The 24195-nt window shown below is 45.4% G+C and overlaps 1 protein-coding gene across 3 annotated transcripts in view; it reads right to left on the reverse strand.

Annotated features, from left to right (window-relative positions):
• Nucleotides 1-271: 271 nt before the first annotated feature.
• Nucleotides 272-24195, reverse strand: part of IWS1 (interacts with SUPT6H, CTD assembly factor 1) — a 148954-nt gene continuing 125030 nt past the window's right edge. For all 3 annotated transcript variants that reach the window (XM_082249899.1, XM_082249898.1, XM_082249897.1), the window contains one exon: nt 272-704. In XM_082249899.1, the coding sequence (XP_082106025.1) occupies nt 579-704 (126 nt within the window). In that variant the 3' untranslated portion in view covers nt 272-578. The remainder of the gene's footprint in view (nt 705-24195) is intronic.

Here is a 24195-nt window from a genome sequence, read left to right on the forward strand (position 1 = left end):
CCTTTACCCTATCCAAGTTGTTACCCCCTAATTAAAACAAAAACAAGCCAAGGGTCTGACTTCTTGTGTCTGGATGCAAGAAGAGAACAAGTGTTGCCCTGCTGTGCAGGAGTAGGAGAGCCAGTTACCAGCAGCTCATGCTGAGGTAGTGCTACAAATGTAAAAAAAAAAAAAACACCAACAACTATAAATAAATAATTTTATATTTGCACTAGAACCCCACATCCTCCTAAACTTAGTCTAAAACTGTTTTGGAAAAAACAAGATAGCATTAGAAAAACAAGATAGAATTTTATTGTCCGAAATCCAGACACTGAGGTACGAAGAGAAATTAATCTGTACAAACAGCATTAAATATGGCCCAAAACAGGGGCCTAGTTCTCTCCATGAGTGGGAAAGCACAGAAGAAGCCAGGTCTCCTGAAAGGCATAGAACACATTTACAGGGAGGAGGGAAAATGCATTAAAAAATTTGCAAGAGGCTCCACAGAGTCCAACTTAGTGATAGTATAATGGGACCAACAAAGAGTTCATAAAGAGGCCCATCACTATCCTTGACACACAAGAGAATAGCAGGTGTCACAATGGCATCTTGTTCCCCTCTACACTGATCTTCACAGCATGGGCAGTTCGGTTCTTCTTACGGATGTCTGTGAATTTCCTCATCTGTTTGTCTAGTCGACTTACTCCTTTCTTTGCGCTTCCCTGATAAAAAGAAAAAAGGATTTGTTTGTACATGTCATATCAGATTCATAAAACAAAAACGGTATAAAAGTAAACCTTCCCTTAATAAAAATGCAATGTAGACCTGCAACATCAATAAGTAGACAGACACCCACTGCTACCTTCATATGCCTTTTAATATTGAATAAAAAAAAAAATAAAAAAAACAGGATATGAAACCCCAAGGCATCTTTAAGAAGCATCCTTGTAGTCGGATTTACTTCTCTCTTACTCAATTACAGGCTATTGAGTCTTCTAATCCTCTTTCAAAGTGTTTTGTAACCCTTAAAATGAAAAAAAAAAATTGATTTTTGTCTTACCGTAAAAATCCTTCCTTTGATGTTAATTGACAGACACAGCTCCATACCTTCTTGTCCCTTGGGTTTATGCTCCCTCCTACAGGAGTAGGACACTAGGCGGAAAAAAGTTGGACTATGCCTATAGGACAGTCCCAGGGGGTATACTCCCACTTCCTGCTATAGGTCTTCATTTTTGTAACAAGCAGTGCCAGAACAACATTTAACCCAACTCAATAGAGGGGTGGGTGCGGTGTCCTTCAGACATCAGCGAAAAGGATTTTACGGTAAGACAAAAATCCAGTTCTCTTTCGTCAATGACGGACACAGCTCCATATCTTCTTGACCCTTGGGACGTCCCAAAGCAGTGTCAACATGAGGGGTGGGAAGAACACAGTAATAAACATACTTCCCAAAGGCTAAACGCAGTCAACCAGGGAAAACAGGAGTTCAACCAGGAACCAACTGGAGCTCACCTGACAAAAAATTACATCCTCAAAGAGGACTAATCCTCTCCAACAGCGGCCTGCAAAACCTTGCGGCCAAAGGCAGCATCCGCAGATGCCAACACATCCACCTTATAAAATTTTGTTAAAGTGTGCACGGACAACCAGGTGGCCGCCTTGCAAACCTGCACCATTGACGCCCGATGACGGAAGGCCAAAGAGGCACTAAGCGCCCTCGTAGAATGCGCCTTAACAGGGAAAGGAGGATCCTGACCCTTAGTGGAATAGGCCTGCACCATGGTCTGCCTGATCCATCTGGAAATGGTCGCAGCAGACTTGGCCAGCCCCTTACAAGGTCCATCCGTAAGGTCAAACAGGGAATCCGATTTTCGGAACAACTCAGTCGCCGCCAGGTACACCCTGAATGCCCAAACCACATCCAAAGAATCTAAGGCAATCTCTTTAGGGTGCTTAGGGCATAGGGAAGGCAACACAATGTCTTCATTTAAAATGGAAACCAGAGACGACCTTAGGAAGGAACTACTGGCAGGGACGAAGCACCACTTTGTCTCCATGAACTACCAGGTAAGGTGAATGACAAGACAACGCAGTCAACTCCGACACCCTGCGTGCAGAATTATTAGCCAACAAGGCTACCTTCTGTGACAAAGTAAGCAGAGGAAGCTCACAAATATTTTTAAAATGCGGTTTCTGAAGAACCGACAGCACCGAATTCCACGGAGGCAACAAAGACCTCACCGGAGGAAGCCAGGTGGCGGAACCCCCGAACAAAAAGTGTGAACCAAGGAATATGTGGCCAACGGGCGTTAAAAGAAAAAAAAATCGCCAGGGCCGAAATCTGGCCTTTGATGGTACCCAAAGCCAAACGCTGATCTACACCTCTTTGTAGAAACTCTAAGACACGAGACACCAAAAAGGAAAAGAATGGGAGGGGACTCAATGTTAAATCTTCCTAGAAGTAGATTTTCTAGCTTTTAACCACTTTAAGACAGGAAGGATTTGCCTCCTTAACCCCTTCCGTACCGCGTCATGTCAAATGACGTCGGCACAAATCCTTTCTCGATCCGGGCGGACGTCATATGACGGCGCCCGGATCTCCCCGCTACTGCGCGCCCCCGGGGGCGCGCAGCGCGGCGATCGGGGGTGAGGCTCGTCCCTCGGACTGAGCCCAACCCCGATCAAGGTAAACAGCCAATGAAATTGGCTGTTTACCACGTGATCGGCTGTGTCAATCACAGCCGATCACATGAGCGGCTCCAGCGCGAGCCGCTCGTTCCTTCCTTAATGCGCACCCCCGGGGGCGCGCAGCGCGGCGATCGGGGACGAGGCTCGTCCCTCGGACAGAGTCGATCCCCGATCTAGGTAAAGAGCCAATGAAATTGGCTCTTTACCACGTGACCGGCTGTGTCCAATCACAGCCGGTCACAAATGTCATCAGAGAACACGGTAACTAGCTGTCACCGTGTTCTCCTCCTCACACACTGATCCTGTGTGAGGAGGAGATTGTGGTAACAGCTAGTTACCAAGTACAGTGCACCCCAAACACACTGATTGCCCCCCCCCCAATAAAGAGCACCTGTCACTAGCCCATCAAAGTACCCGAGTACCTGTCACCAGCCCATCAGGTACTCTGATGACAGGTACTCGGGTACTCTGATGACAGGTACTCTGATGGGCTGGTGACAGGTATTTGGGTACTCTGATGATGGGTACTCGGGTACTCTGACGACAGGTACTCGGGTACGCTGATGACGGGTACTCGGGTACTCTGACGACAGGTACTCGGGTACTCTGACGACAGGTACTCTGGTACTTTGAGTACCCGTCATCGGAGTACCTGTCACCTACCCATCAGAGTACCCAAGTACCTGTCACCTACCCAACAGAGTACCCGAGTACCTTCCACCTGCTCATCAGAGTACCTGACACCTGAAGTACCCGAGTACTTGCCACCTGCTCATCATTACCCATCACTACTCATCAGTACTCATCAGTACCCATCAGTACCTATCACCTATTAGTATCAGTACTGATCATCCGTACCCATCATCAGTACAGTATCAGTATCACCTATCAGTATCAGTACTACTCATCAGTACCTATCACCTGCCTGTCACCTGCCCATAAGAGTACCCGAGTACCTGTCACCTGCCTATCGGAGTACTCGAGTACCTGCCACTTGCTCATCAGTACCAGAGTACCTGTCACCTGCCCAGCAAAGTACCCGAGTACCTGTCACCCTTCATACAGCCACCATGTCCAAGTCCAAAAAGGTTTATATACGTCGTCCGTTTAAACCTAAATACCGGTGTTATGGCAGCAGATAGCTGCCATAACCCTGGTATTTTTTTAAACGGTGGACGGTTGGCTTTCCGATAAGGGTGGTCCCAGCGGCGCCGCGGGATCACCCTTCCGGGGTGGCGGAAGAGGTGCCCCCCCCCCTCCCGCTGCATTCTGGTCCTTTTCCCCGTTTACCAGACCCGCCGGCAGCGGGGAAAACGATCCGGTCCCAGATCCTCACAGACAGGATGTCGAGTGAGGGCAAGCTTGCCCTCACTTGACTCTATGGTCTTGGAGGACCGGAGCTACGGCAAACGTCATTGCCTAGCAACCAGTTTAAAGGTCCCTTTTTTTTTTCATTTTATTTAATTTTTTTTTAATTTTTTTTTTTTTTTATTTTTTCTATCTTTTAGTGTACTTGTGAGATCTGAGGACTTTTTGACCCCAGATCTCACAAAAAAGAGGTCCTGTCGTACCTTTTTCTATTACAAGTAATGTTTACATTTCTTGTAATAGAAATAAAAATGATCAATTTTTTTTTTTTTTTTTTAAAAAAACAGTGTAAAAATAAAAAATAATAAATAAAATTCGCAGAAGCGAACGCATACGGAAACCCCGCCCACATATGTAAACAGTGTTCAAACTACACATGTGAGGTATCGTCGCGATCGTTAGAGCAAGAGCAATAATTTGAGCCCTAGACCTCCTCTGTAACTCTAAGATAGCAACCTGTAGAAATTTTTAAAATGTCGCCTATGGGGATTTTTAAGTACCAAAGTTTGTCACCATTCTGTGAGCGTGCGCAATTTTGAAGCATGACATGTTGGGTATCTATTTACTCGGCGTAACATTATCTTTCACATTATGGAAAACAATTGGGCAAACTTTACTGTTTTCTTATTTTTTAATTAAAAAAAGTGATTTTTTTTTTTCCCAAAAAATTGCGTTTGGAAGACCGCTGCGCAAATACGGTGTGATAAAAAATATTGCAATAATCTCCATTTTATTCTCTAGGGTCTCTGCTAAAAAAAAAATATATAATGTTTTGGGGTTCTAAGTAGTTTTCTAGCAAAAACAACTGATTTTAGCTTGTAAACACCAAATGTCAAAAATAGGCCTAGGCAAGTGGCTAGGATGCATGATGATGCTCCTTGGATGTTTAGGCCCCTCTATATGGCTAGGCTGTGAAAAAGTCTCACACATGTGGTATTGCCATACTCAGGAGGAGTGGCAGAATGTATTTTGGGGTGTCATTTTTGCTATGTACATGCTATGTGTTAGGAATATTCTATAAATTTACAACTTTGTGTAAAAAAAAAAAGTTTTTATTTTTTTCCCACATTTTCCAAAAACTTGTGGAAAAAAATGACATGTTCAAAGGACCCATAATGCCTCATAGAATATACGTTGGAGTGTTTGCTTTCCAAAATGGGGTCATTTTGTGGACTTTTCCATTGTATTGGTGCTCTAGGGCCTTGAAAAGTGTGATAGGTAGTAAGAAAGTTTTATGTGTATTTATGCTCCTAAAACGCCTTATGGTGCTACTTGGACGTGGAGTCTCTTTTTGTGGCCAGGCTGTGTAAAAGTCTCACACATGTGGTATCACCATACTCAGAAGGAGTAGCAGAATGAATTTTGGGGTGTCATTTTTGCTGTGTACATGCTATGTGTTAGAAATAGCTTATAAATTGACAACGTTTTGGGAAAAAAAAAGAAAAAAAAATGTTTTCTTCATTTTCCCAAGAATTGTGGGAAAAAATTATAACTTCAAAAAACTCACCATGCCTCTTACTAAATACCTTGGACTGTCTACTTTACAAAAAAGGGTCATTTGGGGGGTATTTGTACTGTCCTGACATTTCAGGGCCTCAAGAAAGGAGATAGGCCATCAGTACATCTGGTGTGATCAATTTTCAGTAATTGTTACCATAGCTTCTAGACTCAATAACTTTCACACAGACTAAATAATATACACTAATTTGGGTTAATTTTACCAGAGATATGTAGCAGTATAAATTTTGGCCCAAATGTATGAAGAAAAATTAATTTTTTGCAAAATTTTATAATAGAAACTAAAAAAAAGTGTTTTTTTTGCAAAATTTTTGCTCTTTTTTTGCTTATATCACGGAAAAAAAAAACCCCAGTTGTGATCAAATACCACCAAAAGAAAGCTCTATTTGTGTGAAAAAAATGATAAAAATTTTGTTTGGTTACAGTGTAGCATGACTGAGCAATTGTCATTCAAAGTGTGAGAGTGCTGAAAGCTGAAAATTGGTCTGGGCAGGAAGGGGGTCTAACTGCTCTGTATGGAAGCGGTTAATGACCAGGCCCTATTTTGCGATTCGGCGCTGCGTTACTTTAATGGACAATTGTGCGGTCGTGCAAAGCTTTACCCAAATAAAATTGATTTCCTTTTTTTCCCCACAAATAAAAGCTTTGTTTTGGTGGTATTTGCTCACCTGTGCGATTATTTTTTGCGCTATAAACAAAAAAAAAGGAGCGACAATTTTGAAAAAAAAAATAAATAATATTTTTCACATTCTGCTATAGGACATTCTCAAAAAAAAAAAAAAAATTAAAAATCAAAATTTAACATTTTAGGCCAATTTGTTTCTGCTACATATTTTGGGTAAAAAAAAAAAAAAAAAAAAAAAAAATCGCAATAAGTATTTTGATTGTTTTTTTTTTTTTACTAGTAATGGCGGCAATCTGCAATTTTTTGCGGGACTGCGATATTGCGGCAGACTGATCAGACCACTAACAGACATTTGACACTTGGGGGTACCAGTGACATTACTACAGTAATCAGTGCTAAAAATAGGTACCGTTATTGTAATAATGACACTGGCAGGGAAGGGGTTAACAGTATAGGTGATCAAGGGTTAAATGTGACCCTAGGGGAGTGATTCTAACTGTGGGGGGGGGGCGTGGCTTCTGAGATAACCATAGAGGCATGTGATCCTATATAGAAGGATCACACGAGCTCTAATCATTTCAGGGAGAAGGACAGTTGGCTGTGTTTACAACAGCCTACCGTCGTCCTCTCTCAGCGGGAAGCGATCACGAGGGTCAGGCGGCAATCTGAGCCCCCCCCCCCCCTAGCTTCCCACGCGCGACCGGCGTAGATCTACGTCGGTTTGCGCAGGAGAGCCACCCTGTCGCAGTAAATAGGCGGCGGGTGGTCGGGAAATGGTTAAGAGTGTAGGAATCACTGATTCATACACCCTTCTATCCTTCAGCAACTGACTTTCAATAGCCAAGCCGTTAAAGCCAGCGACTAAGCAGGATGGAAGATCGGCCCTTGAGCTAAAATTTCTTCTCTGGGAGGGAGCCTTTAAGGGACATCGGCGACCAGCCGTACTAGATCTGGGTACCAAGAAGCGAGGTCAGTCTGGGGCCACTAGGATGACCGAAATCCCTTCTGCCTCGATTCTTCGGAGGAGTATCGGCAGAAGTGTTATCGTAGGAACGTATATCAGACAATACTGGCCCCAAGGGGCCACCAGAGCATCTCTGGCGTCGGCCAGAGGATCCCGAGACCTTACTATGAACCTCTTCTGTACCTTCCTGTTGAGACGAGAGGCCAACAGGTCCACATCGGGAGTCCCCCACCGGAGACACAGTTGATGAAACACCTCCGGGTAAACAGACCATTCTCCCTGATCCAACGTCTGCCGACTGAGGTAGTCCGCCTGCCAATTTTCCACCCCTAAAATATGCAAAGCATTCTGCCCACCTTAGAATGCCGGCTACCTCCCAGGGTGCTAGGACACGTTTGGTGCCCCCTTGATGATTGACATATGCCACGACCGTGGCATTCTCCGATTGAATCCTTACCGGGTGCCCCTGCAGACGATCTGTCCATTGGAACAGGCAAAGCCTGATCGCCCGAATTTCCAGGATATTGATCGGCAGACTGGACTCCTCCAAAGACCAAACCCCTGAGCACAAACCGTGCCCAATACGCCTCCCCATGGTTGGCATCCATTGTGTCCACAGCCCAATACAGGGGGAGAAAGGATTTCCCTGTTGAATCGCCGGAGAACAATGCCACCAGATCAGGGACCCCCTTCGTACCCCTGCTCAACAGGATCAGATTGTCTAGAGACTGTGGATTCTTGTTCTGTTTGGCAAGAATCTTTTTGCAGAGGTCTGGTATGGGACTGAGCAAACGGAACCGCCTCAAAGGTGGAGAGCATCAGGCCCAGCACTTGCATGCAAGTCCCGAGGTGACCTCCAGACGACAGGAGCCGAATCACATCCTGCAACTGGACTTTCACCTCCGGAAGAAACATCGGGCTGAGGCCGAGTCCAGGGTCAAGCCCAGGTAGTCCAGTTTGGTGGACGGGACCAGAGCAGATTTGTGAAATTCAGTTTCCATCCGAACACTTGCAAGGTTCGCACAGAAATGTCCAGATTGACTTTTAAGACATGCAGAGAATCTGCTCGCAGAAGGGGGTCGCCAAGGTACTCCAGTACCGCAATCCCATTCTGCAGTAGCAATGCTACCAGGGCAAAAACTTTCGTAAACACCCGAGGTGAGACCAAAGGGTAATGCCACGAATTGATGGCGCACCTCGCCCATGGCAAAACGAAGGAAACGCGGATGCCCGACATGTATTGGGATATGGAGGAAAGCGTCCTTGATATTGATGGAGGCTAGAAAATCCCCTTGATGAAGGGACGCCACTACCGTGCAAATGGACTCCATCTGAAATTTCTGAACCTGCACAAGGCGGTTCAAGGCCTTGAGGTCCAGGATTGGACACACCTTGCCTTCTTTCCTGGGAACAGTAAATAGGTTTGAATAAAACCCCTGAAAGCATTCCGATTCTGGAACCAGTACAATGACCCCTTGTGAGAGCAGATCTTGTACTGCCTCGAGAAGACCTCGCAGGCGATCTTGAAACCGGACTGAATCAACTCGTAGACCCATTTGTTTTGAATCAAGGAGGTCCACGGACCTGGAAAGAAGCAAAGACTTCCCCCCCACCCCAGATACGAGTGAGAGTGCCTCTTCAAGCAGTGGTGTATTTAAGTTTTGTGCTGCCGTAGGCCAGACTAAACTTGCGCACCCCCTAATGTAAATGGGGTGCCTTGCGAAAGTATTTGGCCCCCTTGAACTTTGACCTTTTGCCACATTTCAGGCTTCAAACAAAGATATAAAGCTGTAATTTTTTGTGAAGAATCAACAAGTGGGACACAATCATGAAGTGGAATGAAATTTATTGGATATTTCAAACTTTTTTAACAAATAAAAAACTGATAAATCGGGCGTGCAAAATTATTCAGCCCCTTTACTTTCAGTGCAGCAAACTCTCTCCAGAAGTTCAGTGAGGATCTCTGAATGATCCAATGTTGACCTAAATGACTAATGATGATAAATAGAATCCACCTGTGTGTAATCAAGTCTCCGTATAAATGCACCTGCACTGTGATAGTCTCAGAGGTCCGTTTAAAGCGCAGAGAGCATCATGAAGAACAAGGAACACACCAGGCAGGTCTGAGATACTGTTGTGGAGAAGTTTAAAACCAGATTTGGATACAAAAAGATTTCCCAAGCTTTAAACATCCCAAGGAGCACTGTGCAAGCGATAATATTGAAATGGGAGTATCAGACCACTGCAAATCTACGAAGACCTGGCCGTCCCTCTAAACTTTCAGCTCATACAAGGAGAAGACTGATTAGAGATGCAGCCAAGAGGCCCATGATCACTCTTGGATGAACTGCAGAGATCTACAGCTGAGGTGGGAGACTCTGTCCATAGAACAATCAGTCGTATACTGCACAAATCTGGCCTTTATGGAAGAGTGGCAAGAAGAAAGCCATTTCTTAAAGATATCCATAAAAAGTGTCGTTTAAAGTTTGCCACAAGCCACCTAGGAGACACACCAAACATGTGGAAGAAGGTGCTCTGGTCAGATGAAACCAAAAATCAAACTTTTTGGCAACAATGCAAAAAGTTATGTTTGGCGTAAAAGCAACACAGCTCATCACCCTGAACACACCATGCCCACTGTCAAACATGGTGGTGGCAGCATCATGGTTTGGGCCTGCTTTTCTTCAGCAGGGACAGGGAAGATGGTTAAAATTGATGGGAAGATGGATGGAGCCAAATACAGGACCATTCTGGAAGAAAACCTGATGGAGTCTGCAAAAGACCTGAGACTGGGACGGAGATTTGTCTTCCAACAAGACAATGATTCAAAACAAAGCAAAATCTACAATGGAATGGTTAACAAATAAACATATCCAGGTGTTAGAATGGCCAAGTCAAAGTCCAGACCTGAATACAATCGAGAATCTGTGGAAAGAACTGAAAACTGCTGTTCACAAACGCTCTCCATCCAATCTCACTGAGCTCGAGCTGTTTTGCAAGGAGGAATGGGCAAAAATTTCAGTCTCTCAATGTGCAAAACTGATAGACATACCCCAAGCGACTTACAGCTGTAATCGCAGCAAAAGGTGGCGATACAAAGTATTAACTTAAGGGGGAAGAATAATTTTGCACGCCCAATTTTTCAGTTTTTTATTTGTTAAAAAAGTTTGAAATATCCAATACATTTCGTTCCATCTCATGATTGTGTCCGACTTGTTGATTCTTCACAAAAAATTACAGCTTTAGATCTTTATGTTTGAAGCCTGAAATGTGGCAAAAGGTCGAAAAGTTCAAGGGGGCAGAATACTTTCGCAAGGCACTGTATGACCCACCCCTTCCTGCCAAGACCACACCCCTTCCTGTTTAAGACCCCCCCTTCCTCTTTAAGCTTCACCAATGCAGCGGCTGGTGTGAATGGATCCTAAGCTGTGTTGAGAGGCTTTTGCTTGCTTCAAGTAGGTTTTCCACACCTATGCAATTCTATTGGAATGCAAAATCTGCATTAAGCACAGGTAAATGCAGGTCAGGAGGTCAAGTGCATCTGTCAATTCTGAATGATCGCTGAAACATCTCAAACTGATGTCAGAACAAATGCCAGTGCTAAGTGATAACAAAAGAACTTCCAGTGCTTCTGCTAAAATACCCCTAAATGACATCACATTGGGCCAGCAGATAGGGTTGGGCTAAATCCATATTTGTGGATTATTGGACATACAATGCTGATCTGACAACACAGGTACCACTCTTGGCTGTCAGTGGCACTTATCCCAGGAGGAACACTGGGGATGGGGACCTGCCTAACTACAGTTCCATTTGAATGTGGTCAGGTGACATTCACAAACCAGTTTAATAGTCAAAGCATTAGGACTCAATCAGGCCAAAAATTACCCCAAAATATGTCAATACACAGACTGAAAGGTCTTTTACCTGTGTGTTTAATTGCAATACATTTTGCTAAATACAACAAGATTAACTGGCATTAAGATGTTCCTACAGAGAAAAACAAGACAAACCAGCAGGTTGCAAAAACCATGAACAAAAGAAGTATATGTTCCAGCTTTACTTCTCATCCAGAAGACTACAAAAGCCCAGTATGCCGCAGAGAAAGGTAGGCGGAGCATTAGGCTGCTAATACCTGCTGCCAGTGCCACACTTACTAGTATTGGCGTCCGCCAGTTGCATTAAGTGCGGTCGTCAGTCTGTCCAAACGTCAGGCCAATCATTGGTCGCCGGCCGGTATTACCATCCTGGCATCAGTGAGGCCGCTTTATGGGGGAGCCAGACCAATTTGTTTCCTAGGCCCTGCCACCCGGCCCAGTCCAGCTCATAAGACTGGCGCTACACTAAAAGTTGAGTGCAAACAGTAGGGACTCTTTTCGTGCAGGAGCTGGGAGGAGGCTTTTTTTTCACATGGGGGCAGCTTTTTTTGTCGCCTCCCTGCAAAGTGCTGCCCTGGGCCTTGTTGGCCTAGGCCAAGATACAGCGTTGCCTTCAGACAGAAGTGGGCTTGTTTGCGGGTTCGGAGGAACCTTCTCTCGGCTTACCAGGCCAGGGCATCTTGAAACCTCCTGTGGGGTTTGGGCGGATTTCGATCCCTTGTCCTGAGATCCCGAGAAATAAAAGGGCCACTTATGGACCGAGAACAAAGGGCCACGTTTGCGACTAGACTCTTTGCTCTTGGTAGTCTGTGGAGGCAGATTACTCCTTACCTCCTGTATAAAGACCCTTAATGATCTCCTCCATAGAAGCTCTGAACAAGCGATCTCTGACAATCATGGCTCCTCCTATTTTGGAGGGCCATATCTACCTTGGACACTAGTGACTGCAGGACCGCTGTCATCGCAGACAAAGCAGACTGGCACCCAGAGGGCCCCACAGCATCTGAGAGGGGGGGGGGGGGGTCAGGTGGTGACACGTGCTCCGGGACTCCATGGGTTAAACCTGGGGACCGCCAACAAGAAATAGGAAAATTGCTGTTAAAGTTCCCCCCACAGCTGCACCAGCGGCATCACAGGTCCCAGCGCACCAAGCTACCGCTAAAGCCAAAAGAGGGAGCCCTTTTGCACCCACAGGGACTAACCACCAATTACTGAGGTACAGAGACAGAGTGCCAAGCTGCACGCCTTGCGGCGATCAGAGAGAAGGAGAAAGCTCAGGAACTGACACTAGAGGCTCACCGCTCCATAGGCTTTAAAAAAAAAAAAAATGTCCATCGTTGATATCAATTGGTGGGTAAATGGGGGGTGGTCCGCAGAGGAACCCCGATAGTGAGGGGGAGCGCTATGTGGGAAGGAAGGGCACTCGGGGGTCTGACCAACTTAGGAACGGGCCTACGCCCACCCCGAAATACCAGAAGGGGGGGGGGGGGACACTATTCACCACATCTTGGAACTGGGCACTACTCCAGGCAGACCACCATACTACTCCAAGTAGACCACCGCACCATCTTGGAATAGGGTGCTGCGGGCCAGAGGCACGCTGTAACTCAGGTCATGATCAGGGCTATTCGTCCTCGCGAGACGTTTACTCGCCGTCCAACCCACGTCCAGTGGGGCTATGTTGCGGCCAACCTAGCGCGGAGCTGAGGTCGGGTCACGCTCACTGGACGGACTGGGGAGGCAGCAAGGATCTAAGATATCCTGTCCGTCGCCTAGTCCAGCAGTTGATTGTTGTTCTCACAGGAACAGAAAATATTAAAAAGCAGCAAAAATAATTCCATTTAAAAAAAAATGCTAGGACCAGAGATCCCAGCAAGGAACTAGGTCCTTACCCCTGACTAGGCTGAAAAAAACTGAAGACCTATAGCAGGAAGTGGGAGTATACCCTCTGGGACTGCCCTATAGGCATAATCAAATTTTTTTTTACGCCTTGTGTCCTACCCCTGTAGGGGACAGCATAAACCCAAGGGTCAAGATGAAATGGAGCGGTGTCCGTCAATGAACGAAAGAGAAATTGGGAGTACAAAAACTTGATTTTTGACTTACCTTAAAATCCATTTCTCGGATGTTCATTGATAGACCGTTTCTGATTCTTCTTAACCATTGGGTATACTGCCCCCTACAGGAGTAGGACACTAGATGGGAAAAAACTTGACTACGCCTATGGGCAGTCTCATGTGGCATACACCCACTCTCAGCTATAGACATATATTGTTACAAGCAGTGCCAGAAGAAAGCCATGGGAATATGTGAAATGACACCCCAAAACACATTCTGTTGCTTCTCCTGAGTACAGGGATACCCCATGTGAGAGACTTTTGGGAGCCTAGTTGTGTACACGACCCCGAAAACCAATCCCCATCTTCCGGTTTTCTAATGGCTGATTTTACCTGTACACTACCTGTCACAGTTTCAGAGGCCCTGAAATTTCAAGATAGCACAAAACCCCCTCAAATGACCCCATTTTGCAAAGTAGACACTCCAAGCTATTTGCTGAGAGGCATGGTGAGTCCATGGAATATTTTATATTTTGCCACAAGTGTCGGGAAAATTATTATTTCTTTTTTTTTTTTTTTTACACAAAGTTGTCACTAAATGATATATTGCTCACAGATGCCATGGGTAAATGTCAAATGACACCCCAAATACATTCTGCTGCTTCTCCTGAGTACAGGGATACCACATGTGTGAGACTTTTTGGGAGCCAAGCTGCGTACGCGACCTCAAAAACCAATCCCCATGTTCAGGTTTTCTAATGGCGTAAATTGCTGATTGTACCACTGCGCTACCTGTCACAGTTTCAAAGGCCCTGAAATTTCAAGATAGCACAAAACCCCCCCAAATGACCCCATTCTGCAAAGTAGACACTCCAAGCTATTAATAAAAAGTTAGGGGAAGGCGCCTGGCCCTTTAAAAAAGATAATAGAACCTGCTGCCCCTTTAATTGTTAAAAACAATATATAGGTATAAATCGTGGATAAAAAGGCGCTGGTAATCTTTTATGTTGCTGGATACAATTATTAAAGGTATCACGTATTTTTATAAAATTATTGGATATTAATATTATGACAAAAGTGTGTAAAAATACGTGCTAAATTAAACAAGTGCAAATTGTAATTGATAAATATCAAAGTGCTTAATAGTGCATCAACCTAAAATTACAAGTGTTAGTTGTCACTAATATATATGTTACATAAATAAATTAATTATTTAGTGCAACAAGCAAGAAAGTGCTTAATAGTGCATGCATAAATTAAATCACATCGAGTTGGATTATAACAATATTAAATGGCCGTGCTCTCTAATAAAGTGCTCAAAGATATATAACAAGTGTCTCTAAAATTCTGAGCAATTCATGCAATCGGATTGTGCTTCTATATTCTTGTTTCTAAGGTGTTCCAGGTGGTGGGGTGTGTCACACGTGGCCTCTTACCAGCTTCCAATAGGTCGTAATGACCCCCAACGCCTGTGATCCCTTTATCTGGGTGGATCAAACCTCTCCTCGATATCTTTGGCTTGAATATCTGCTCCTACATTAGGCGTATATGGACCATATAGTTCGCATATAAAGATAAAAAAATGCCTCCAATAGTGAAATATTGTATGGTTTATTATATATACACTAAAGGATAACAGTTGGTCTCTTACTATTTGCTGTGCCCTCCTGGCACTGGGCAATTCGGCAGTACAAAATCGTTCGGGTATTGGGAAGATATTATCCGAGGATCTACAGCTTCCTCCTATCTCTCCTTTCCCTGTTTGTGTGCGGCGGTCGGCCGGGTTTAGCAATGACCACAATGCAATTGTGGTCATTGCTAAACCCGGAAACAGAAACTCAGGCATTCGTAGCAGGGGCAGGGACGCACGCCGACCGCCGCACACAAAACAGGGAAAGGAGAGATAGGAGGAAGCTGCAGGTCCTCGGATAATATCTTCCCAATACCCAAACGATTTTGTACTGCCGAATTGCCCAGTGCCAGGAGGGCACAGCAAATAGTAAGAGACCAACTGTTATCCTTTAGTGTATATATAATAAACCATACAATATTTCACTATTGGAGGCATTTTTTTATCTTTATATGCGGACTATATGGTCCATACACGCCTAATGTAGGAGCAGATATTCAAGCCAAAGATATCGAGGAGAGGTTTGATCCACCCAGATAAAGGGATCACAGGCGTTGGGGGTCATTACGACCTATTGGAAGCTGGTAAGAGGCCACGTGTGACACACCCCACCACCTGGAGCACCTTAGAAACAAGAATATAGAAGCACAATCCGATTGCATGAATTGCTCAGAATTTTAGAGACACTTGTTATATATCTTTGAGCACTTTATTAGAGAGCACGACCATTTAATATTGTTATAATCCAACTCGATGTGATTTAATTCATGCATGCACTATTAAGCACTTTCTTGCTTGTTGCACTAAATAATTAATTTATTTATGTAACATATATATTAGTGACAACTAACACTTGTAATTTTAGGTTGATGCACTATTAAGCACTTTGATATTTATCAATTACAATTTGCACTTGTTTAATTTAGCACGTATTTTTACACACTTTTGTCATAATATTAATATCCAATAATTTTATAAAAATACGTGATACCTTTAATAATTGTATCCAGCAACATAAAAGATTACCAGCGCCTTTTTATCCACGATTTATACTCCAAGCTATTAGCTGAGAGGCATGATAAGTCCATGGAATAGTTTATATTTTGCCACAAGTTTCGGGAAAATTATTTATTTATTTTTGTTTTTTGCTTTTTTTACACAAAGTTGTCAGTAAATGATATAATGATCACACATGCCATGGGTATATGTGAAATGACACCCCAAAATACATTCTGCTGCTTCTCCTGAGTACAGGGATACCCCATGTGTGAGACTTTTTGGCAGTCTAGCCACGTACAGGACCCGGAAAACCAATCCGCACCTTCTGGCTTTCTAAGGGCGTAAATTGTTGATCTCACTCCTTACTACCCATTACACTTTTGAAGGCCATGAAATGCCAAGATGGCACAAAACCCCCCCCAAATGACCCCATTTTGCAAAGTAGACACTCCAATCTATTTGCTGAGAGGCATGGTGAGTATTTTGCAGCTCTCATTTTTTTTGGAAAATGAAGAAAAAACAGGAAAATGCATTTTTTCATCTCTTTTTTTTTCTATTTCCAAAACTTTGTGACAAAAAGTGAGATCTGCAAAACACTCAACAACATGCCTCTCTGCAAATAGCTTAGGGTGTCTACTTTCCGAAAAGGGGTCATTTGGGGGGGGGGGAGGTTGTGCTGTGAAAACAATTTACGCCCTTGGAAAGCCTGAAAGTGGGGATTGGTTTTCGGGGTCCTGTACTTGGCTAGACTGCCAAAAAGTCTCACACATGGGGTATCCCTGTACTCAGGAGAAGCAGCAGGGCCTCCGAAACTGTGACAGGTAGTGCAGAGGTGACATGCACAATTTACGCCATTAGAAAACCTGGGAGTGTTGATTGGTTTTCGCAGTCCTGTACACAGCTAGGCTCCCAAAAAGTCTCACACATGGGGCATCCTCATACTCAGGAGAAGCGGCAGAATGTATTTTGGGGTATCATTCCACATATACCCATGTCATGTGTGAGAAATTTATCTTTTAGTGACGTTGTGTAAAAAAAAAAAAAAAAAAAAAATTGTAATTTTCCCAAAACTTGTGGCAACATATAAAAATATTCCATGGACTCACCATGCCTCTCAGCAAACAGCTTGGGGTGTCTACTTTCCAAAATGGGGTCATTTGGGGGGGGGGGGGGGGTGGTATCTTGACATTTCAGGGCCTCCTAAACCGTTCTAGGTAGTGAGAAAATGCAATGAAAAATGTACGCCCTTTGAAATTCTGATGGTGGTGATTTGTTTTCGGGCTCCCGTACACTGCTAGGCTCCCAAAAAGTCTTGCATATGTGGTATCCCTGTACTCAGGAGAAGCAGCAGAATATATTTTGGGGTGTAATTACACATATACCCATGGCATGTGTGAGCAATATATCATTTCAATGACAACTTTGTGTAAAAAAAAAAAATCATTTTTTTTTAGTAAATTTTCTAACACCTGTGACAAAAAAATGAAATATTCAATGACCTCAACATGCCTCTCGGAACATTCCTTAGGATGTCTACTTTCCAAAAAGTGGTAGTTTGGGGGGGGGGGGGGGGTTGTACTGCCCTGCCATTTTAGCACTTCATGAAATTAGATAAGGCAGTCAGAAATTAAAGCTGCGTAAATTTCAGTATTTACACCATAGTTTGCAGACGCTATAACTTTTGCGCAAACCAATAAAAATACGCTCATTGATTTTTTTTATGTAGCTAAATATATTTTGGCCAAAAAAAAAATGACATAAATTGAGTATATTGGATATTTTGTAAAAGACAAAGTTGAAAATGTAATTTTTTTTTGCAAAATTTTCGATCTTTTTTTATTAATATCACAAAAAATAAAAAGTGCAGAGGTGATCAAATACCACCAAAAGAAAGCTCTGTTTATGGGAAAAAAGGACGTAAATTTAGTTTGGGTACAGCATTGTATGACCGCGCAATTGTCAGTTAAAGTCACAAAGTGCCAAGTTGAAAAAAGGGGTCTGGTCAGGAAGGGGGTAAAATCTTCCGGGGCTTAAGTGGTTAAGCCTCCTTAGAAGTCTGGTTCATAGACCAGTATTTCAGCCAGATAATACGCCAAAGGACCACTGCTAATACAGACAACGTTGAAATCAAAGGAGCCAAAACCAAGAGGCATCACAGTTAAACTGTAGCCCCTGGACCAACTGATTCACCAGCTCAGCAAAGACAGGGGGAAGTGGTTTCACCTTCAGGTCCCGGCATAAATGGATTTTTGTAAGAACTTACCGTAAAATCCTTTTCTCTTAAGCTCATTGACAGACGTAGTCTTCTTGATTCTCAAGAGCTGGGTTATGTTGTCTCCGCAGGAGTAGGACTAGGCAGAATGACAAAACGTTCTGGCTCCACCCTAGGGGGCAGTCCCTGAGGGTATATCCTCCCTCTCTCTGCTACAGGGAATCAGTTCTGTTTAAAGCAGTACAGAGAATTTAACCCAACCCAACTCAATGATAGAGGGGCGGGTACTACGTCTGTCAATGAGCTTAAGAGAAAAGGATTTTACGGTAAGTTCTTACAAAAATCCATTTTTCTCTATCGCTCATTGACAGACGTAGTCTTCTTGATTCTCAAGAGCTGGGACATCCAGAAGCAGTGCCACAAATGAGGGGTGGGATTGACAAAATCAAATCCAATCTAGTAGGCCCAACCGGTGCCAAACTAGAAGTTTTAAAGGCTCATTATAAACAAAGAATGAGACTAAAAGAAAAAAATTTTCCAACGGAAAAAAACCCTCGAGGTAGACCACTGGTCTCCTCAAATTGCGGCCTGCAAAACCTTGCGGCCAAATGAGGCATCAGACGATGCCATTACATCAATTTTATAATGTTTAGAGAAGGTATGCACCGACGACCAGGTAGCCGCCTTGCACACCTGGACCACTGACGCCTGATGGCGAAAGGCCCATGACGCACTAAGTGCCCGAGTGGAGTGCGCCTTAACAGGGAACGGGGGCTCCCGACCCTTAATAGAATAAGCCTGCACTACCGTCTGTCTGATCCATCTGGAAATGGTCGCGGCAGATGCAGGCAACCCCTTTTTGGGTCCATCTGGGATCACAAAAAGTGAATCCGTCTTGCGAAACGAGTCTGTCGTTTTCAAGTATACCCTGATCGCCCGGACCACATCCAAGGAGTGCAAAGCAAATTCCCGAGGATGACTGGGCTTAGGACACAGGGAAGGTAATACAATTTCTTCATTCAGATGAAATTCTGAAACCACTTTTGGTAGGAAGGATGGATTCGGACGAAGAACCACCTTATCTCTATGAACCACCAGATATGGTGAACGACAAGATAATGCGGCCAGTTCTGACACCCTGCGTGCAGAAGTAATAGCCACCAAGAAGGCCACCTTCTGGGACAACGTGGGTAGAGGAATCTCCCTAATATCTTCAAAGGGAGGTTTCTGAAGAACCGACAACACTAAATTAAGATCCCAGGGGGGTAACGGCGCGTGCACTGGCGGAGCCAGATGTCGCACCCCCTGGATGAAATTCCGCACCAAGGAATGAGTAGCCAAAGGCTTCTGAAAGAAGATGGCTAATGCTGAGACCTGACCCTTGATAGTACTCAAGGCCAGTTTCTGCTCAACCCCTTGTTGCAGAAAAGCCAATATTCGACTAATCGAATAAGACCGAGGACGGAACCCCAAAGGTTCACACCATGCAATGTAGGACTTCCATGTGCGATGATAAATCTTTCTGGAAGTCGCTTTCCTTGCTTCAACTAGAGTAGGAATAACTGAAGCTGACAAACCTTTGTCCTTCAGCACCTGGGTCTCAATAGCCAGGCCGTTAAAGCCAGCGATCGTAAAGCAGGATGGAAGATCGGTCCCTGAGACAGTAGATCCTCTCTGAGAGGAAGTCTCCACGGGACGTCCGCCACCAGTCTGACCATGTCGGCGTACCAAGCTCGACGAGGCCAGTCCGGAGCTACCAGGATTACTGGGATTCCTTCCTCCTCTACCCTGCGAAGAAGTCTTGGCAGTAACGCGAGAGGAGGGAAGGCATATATTAGCTGGTATTGCCCCCACGGGGCGATCAGTGCGTCTGCGGTTTCTGCTAGAGGATCGCGGGAGCGAGCCACGAATCTCTGAACTTTCCTGTTGAATCGTGATGCCAACAGATCCACATCCGGGGTGCCCCACCGTAGGCACAACTGGTGGAAAACGTCTGGATGGAGGGACCATTCCCCCTGATCCAGGGTCTGACGGCTGAGATAATCTGCCTGCCAATTCTCCACCCCCGGAATGAACACCGCAGAGATTGCTGGAACAAATCGTTCCGCCCAGCGAAGAATGCAAGCCACTTCTTTGGCCGCTCGGACACTCTTGGTGCCCCCCTGGTGATTGACATAAGCCACGGCCGTGGCATTGTCCGACTGGATCCGAACCGGGCTGCCCTGGAGCTGCTCGGTCCAGTGAATCAGACAAAGTCTGATCGCTCTCAGTTCCAATACATTTATCGGTAATCTGGATTCTTCCGGGGACCAAAGTCCCTGGGCAGATAATTGACCGAGAATTCCTCCCCATCCGGATAGACTGGCATCCGTGGTCACTATCGTCCAATATATTGGCAGAAATGACTTTCCCTGGCTGAGCATTGGAGACCGAAGCCACCAAACCAGAGACTCTCTGGTCTGTTTGCTCAATCGTATCTGATTGTCCAGGGATTCCGGATTCCGATTCCATCTGAGGAGAATCTCTTGCTGAAGAATTCGGGTATGGGACTGGGCAAATGGGACTGCTTCGAATGAAGCCACCATCAACCCCAGAACCCTCATGCAAGTCCGAAGGGAAGACCAGCTGTTGGACAGTAACAACTGGACTGCTGATTGAATCTTTCGAAGTTTCCCTACCGGAAGAAACACTCTTGTCCTGACTGTGTCTAGAATTAGACCCAGATATTCGAGCCTCTGGGTGGGAACCAGAAAGGACTTTTGCTGGTTCACCAGCCACCCGAATTCCTGTAAAGAAATCATAGTAATTTCTATGTTTTGTAGCAAGGTCTGAGGAGACTCTGCATGAAGCAGAAGATCGTCTAGGTAACCTAGAATCGATATACCTCTTTGGCGCAGAAGTGCCAACATTGGGGCCAACACTTTTGTGAAGACCCGCGGAGCCGTGGCGAGACCGAAAGGTAACGCCACAAACTGATAGTGGTTCTCCTCTACGGAAAAGCGTAGAAAACGCTGATGTCCTGCGAAAATGGGAATGTGAAGATAGGCGTCCTTGATGTCTATGGACGCTAGGACATCCCCTGGATGCAGGAAGGCTGCTACCGTGCGAATGGACTCCATTCTGAATCTTCTTATGTTGACGAAAGAATTGAGTGCTCTTAAGTCCAGAATTGGACGCACTTTGCCCTCTTTCCTGGGTATTGTAAACAGGTTTGAATAAAACCCTTGAAACCGTTCTGTCCAAGGAACGTGGACTACCACTCCTTGTTGTAGTAGATCTGTGACTGCTCTCCGCAGATCTTCTAGACGATCCGGAGATAGTCGGATATTGGAAGGGAAGAATCGCGCCGGTGGGAGAGATCGAAACTCGATCTTGTACCCTGACTTTATGACTTCGCAAACCCATTTGTCCGGGATTCTGGAAAGCCATGGATCCGGGAACCGGCGAAGACGTCCCCCCACCCCAGTTATGGTTATCTGAAAAGGGGATATTAGCCAATGCTTTTTTGGAACCTTGGTCGGCTATCCAACCTTTTAGCCACAGTGTACGCCTGAGAACCACTGCTGAGACTGATGCTCGCGCCATTAATGGAGTGGCGTCTAACGCCGCATCACATACAAACTGTAACCCCTGTATCATTTGTTCCAACAAATCTGATACCGCCTGAGGGACTTCTTCTAAGTCCCGGCGTAACCACTTAGTCCATTCAGTTACAGCCTGCGAAACCAGACCAATAGCAATTATTGGCCTGAAAGCTGATCCAATCAAGGAAAACATGGTGCGAGACATAGCTTCTATCTTGCGATCCACTGGATCTTTAAAAGACGGAGCGTCTTCCAAAGGAATAACCGTGGCTTTATTCAATCTAGCAATTGGTGAATCCACCACAGGTGGTTCTGTCCATTTCTTAATAAGGGTTTCCTCAAACGGATAACGCCTGTCAATGCGTTTGGAAATATTAAAAGTGCGTTTTGGCAGACGCCATTCTTCATCGATTGGATTGCCAAAACATTTGGGCAATGGAAAAACCTTTGCCACCTTGATGCGCTTTTTAGTCCCAAAAGGGATCTCAGTTTCAGCTATTTCTGATGGAATACCCTGTAACCTTAAAGTCTCTTGAACAGATACAATGAGTGCGTTTACCAACGCTTCCTCTCGGGCTATGGCTGATGCCGAAACATCCTCCTCACTGTCTGAAGAGACAGGACCCGAGACACCAATACCAGATGAAGTACCTGCAACTGCAGAAATAGGCTCAGAGTCTGAATCCGAGGTTTCAGATAATAAGGGGTTAGGCGGGGGTCGCTTTCTTGCGCCCTGTCCCTGACAAGCCACTTCCACCCGGGACACAAAAGTTTCCATAATGGCTGACAAAGATTCAATTGTCAATGGGGTGCTGGAGGATCCCGCAGACCCCTCGAGGGGATCCGGAGGAGATACATGAGTGGCAGGGTCCATGTTAATACAGGACACTTTTGCCAGCAATAAACAAAAAACTTCTTTTTTTTTTTTTTTTTGTGTGTCTCCCCCTAGCGCAATAGCGCCCTTCAGAGTACCTGCTTCTCGATCCCAGAGAGAGAGAGAGAGGGACCCCCAAGGCTCACCAACCGATGCAGTGCAGTTTCCAACAAACTGCAGCCAGCGTCTGTCTTACACAGACTGGAAGGAGCTGTTTGCTTTTTCCCGGGCAGAAGGCGTGGCTCCGCCCCCTGTGTACGCCTTCCGGCGTTCCCAGCCCTCCACGAGGAAGCTGGGCTCACAAAACATGGCCGCCCCCATAGAAGAGACATAAGACTCCAAAAACATGGCGGCCGGCGTGACCTGAGGACATACATGCATTCGGTCTACGGCAAAATGGCGGCGGACCGCCGATATCGTCTTCCCAGCACATCCACCTGCACTCTGCTGAGAGGTGACATATGGATCTACAGAGATACACTGCACATAAGGTAGGATTATACCTCCTATGTTTGCTGTAATGTTACAGTCTGCTGGGTAGAGTGTTAGCTCTTGAACCAAGTCCACTTCCCACAAACACATGCTGTATTACAAGGGGGACTTGTAAGTGTCAGATATATACTGACCATATATGGAGGGGCCCATAATATATACTGCCTCATAAATGAGGAAAAAAGGGAACGTTTTACTCACCATACCGAACCGACAGGCACCCTCTCTTCATAATACCCTCTCCACCGAGGTGGGGGTTTGTGGACGCCTCGACTCTCTGGTCCTGGCGTCCAAGCGAGCTTTTAACTCGCAAAGTCAGTCCCTTTACTGGGACTCCGTCGCGGCCGACTCAGCGCACTGGTCTGCACGCGCTTTTAGGCAGAGACCGGGGTGACCACTGGATCTCCCATCCAGCCCGTTGCCCGGCCCCGCATACTTACTTGAATATGTCGCGGCCGACCAAGCGCAATGCCTGGTCTGCACGCGCTCGTAGGCCGGCTGGGGTGACCACAAGTGTCGCCCAGTCCGGCATTTTTGCTTGAAGATCTCACAGGAAAAAACACTGGAGAAAACTACCTAAAAAATGTCTTTTTCTTAAAGAAAAAAAAAAAAGTCTTGCCAGGACCAAAAGATCCCAGCAAGGAACTTAGGTCCTTACTCCTGACTAGACAGAAAAAAACTGATTCCCTGTAGCAGAGAGAGGGAGGATATACCCTCAGGGACTGCCCCCTAGGGTGGAGCCAGAACGTTTTGTCATTCTGCCTAGTCCTACTCCTGCGGAGACAACATAACCCAGCTCTTGAGAATCAAGAAGACTACGTCTGTCAATGAGCGATAGAGAAAAAAGTTTAGCCCACTCAGTCAGAGCTTGGGACCCCAGGGCAATAGTAAATACCAGCCTAAGTGCCGAACCAGCCGCCGTGAACATATGGCGGGCCAGAGCCTTCACCCTTCTATCAGCTGGATATTTAAAGGCCAGGGACTCCTCAACTGGAATGAAGGTAGCTTTATTTAACCTGGGACCGTCCACCTTTAACGCAGTTAATTCTCCTAAGGATACCGCAAGCGAAAAGTGCTTAGGAACCACTGCATTTTGGACAACCCCACTGTTTCGTGACAATGTTGTCAAAGTAAGCGGAAAAGGAAATACCCTCGTTACTTTAGAGGGTCTGTGGGTGCCAAAAGGGACCGGCGCCTCCGATGCAACCTCCTTTTTTTAAAGTGTCATGCACTGACACAAACAGTGCATCCACCGACGCCTTTTCAAGTGTGGCTAGAGAAGCAGAGGAAACATCCTCACTATCTGAGCACTCAGGGTGCGTGA

Source organism: Pelophylax lessonae, assembly GCF_965119305.1.
Source record: "Pelophylax lessonae genome assembly, chromosome: 3".
Classification (NCBI taxonomy): Eukaryota; Metazoa; Chordata; class Amphibia; order Anura; family Ranidae; genus Pelophylax; species Pelophylax lessonae.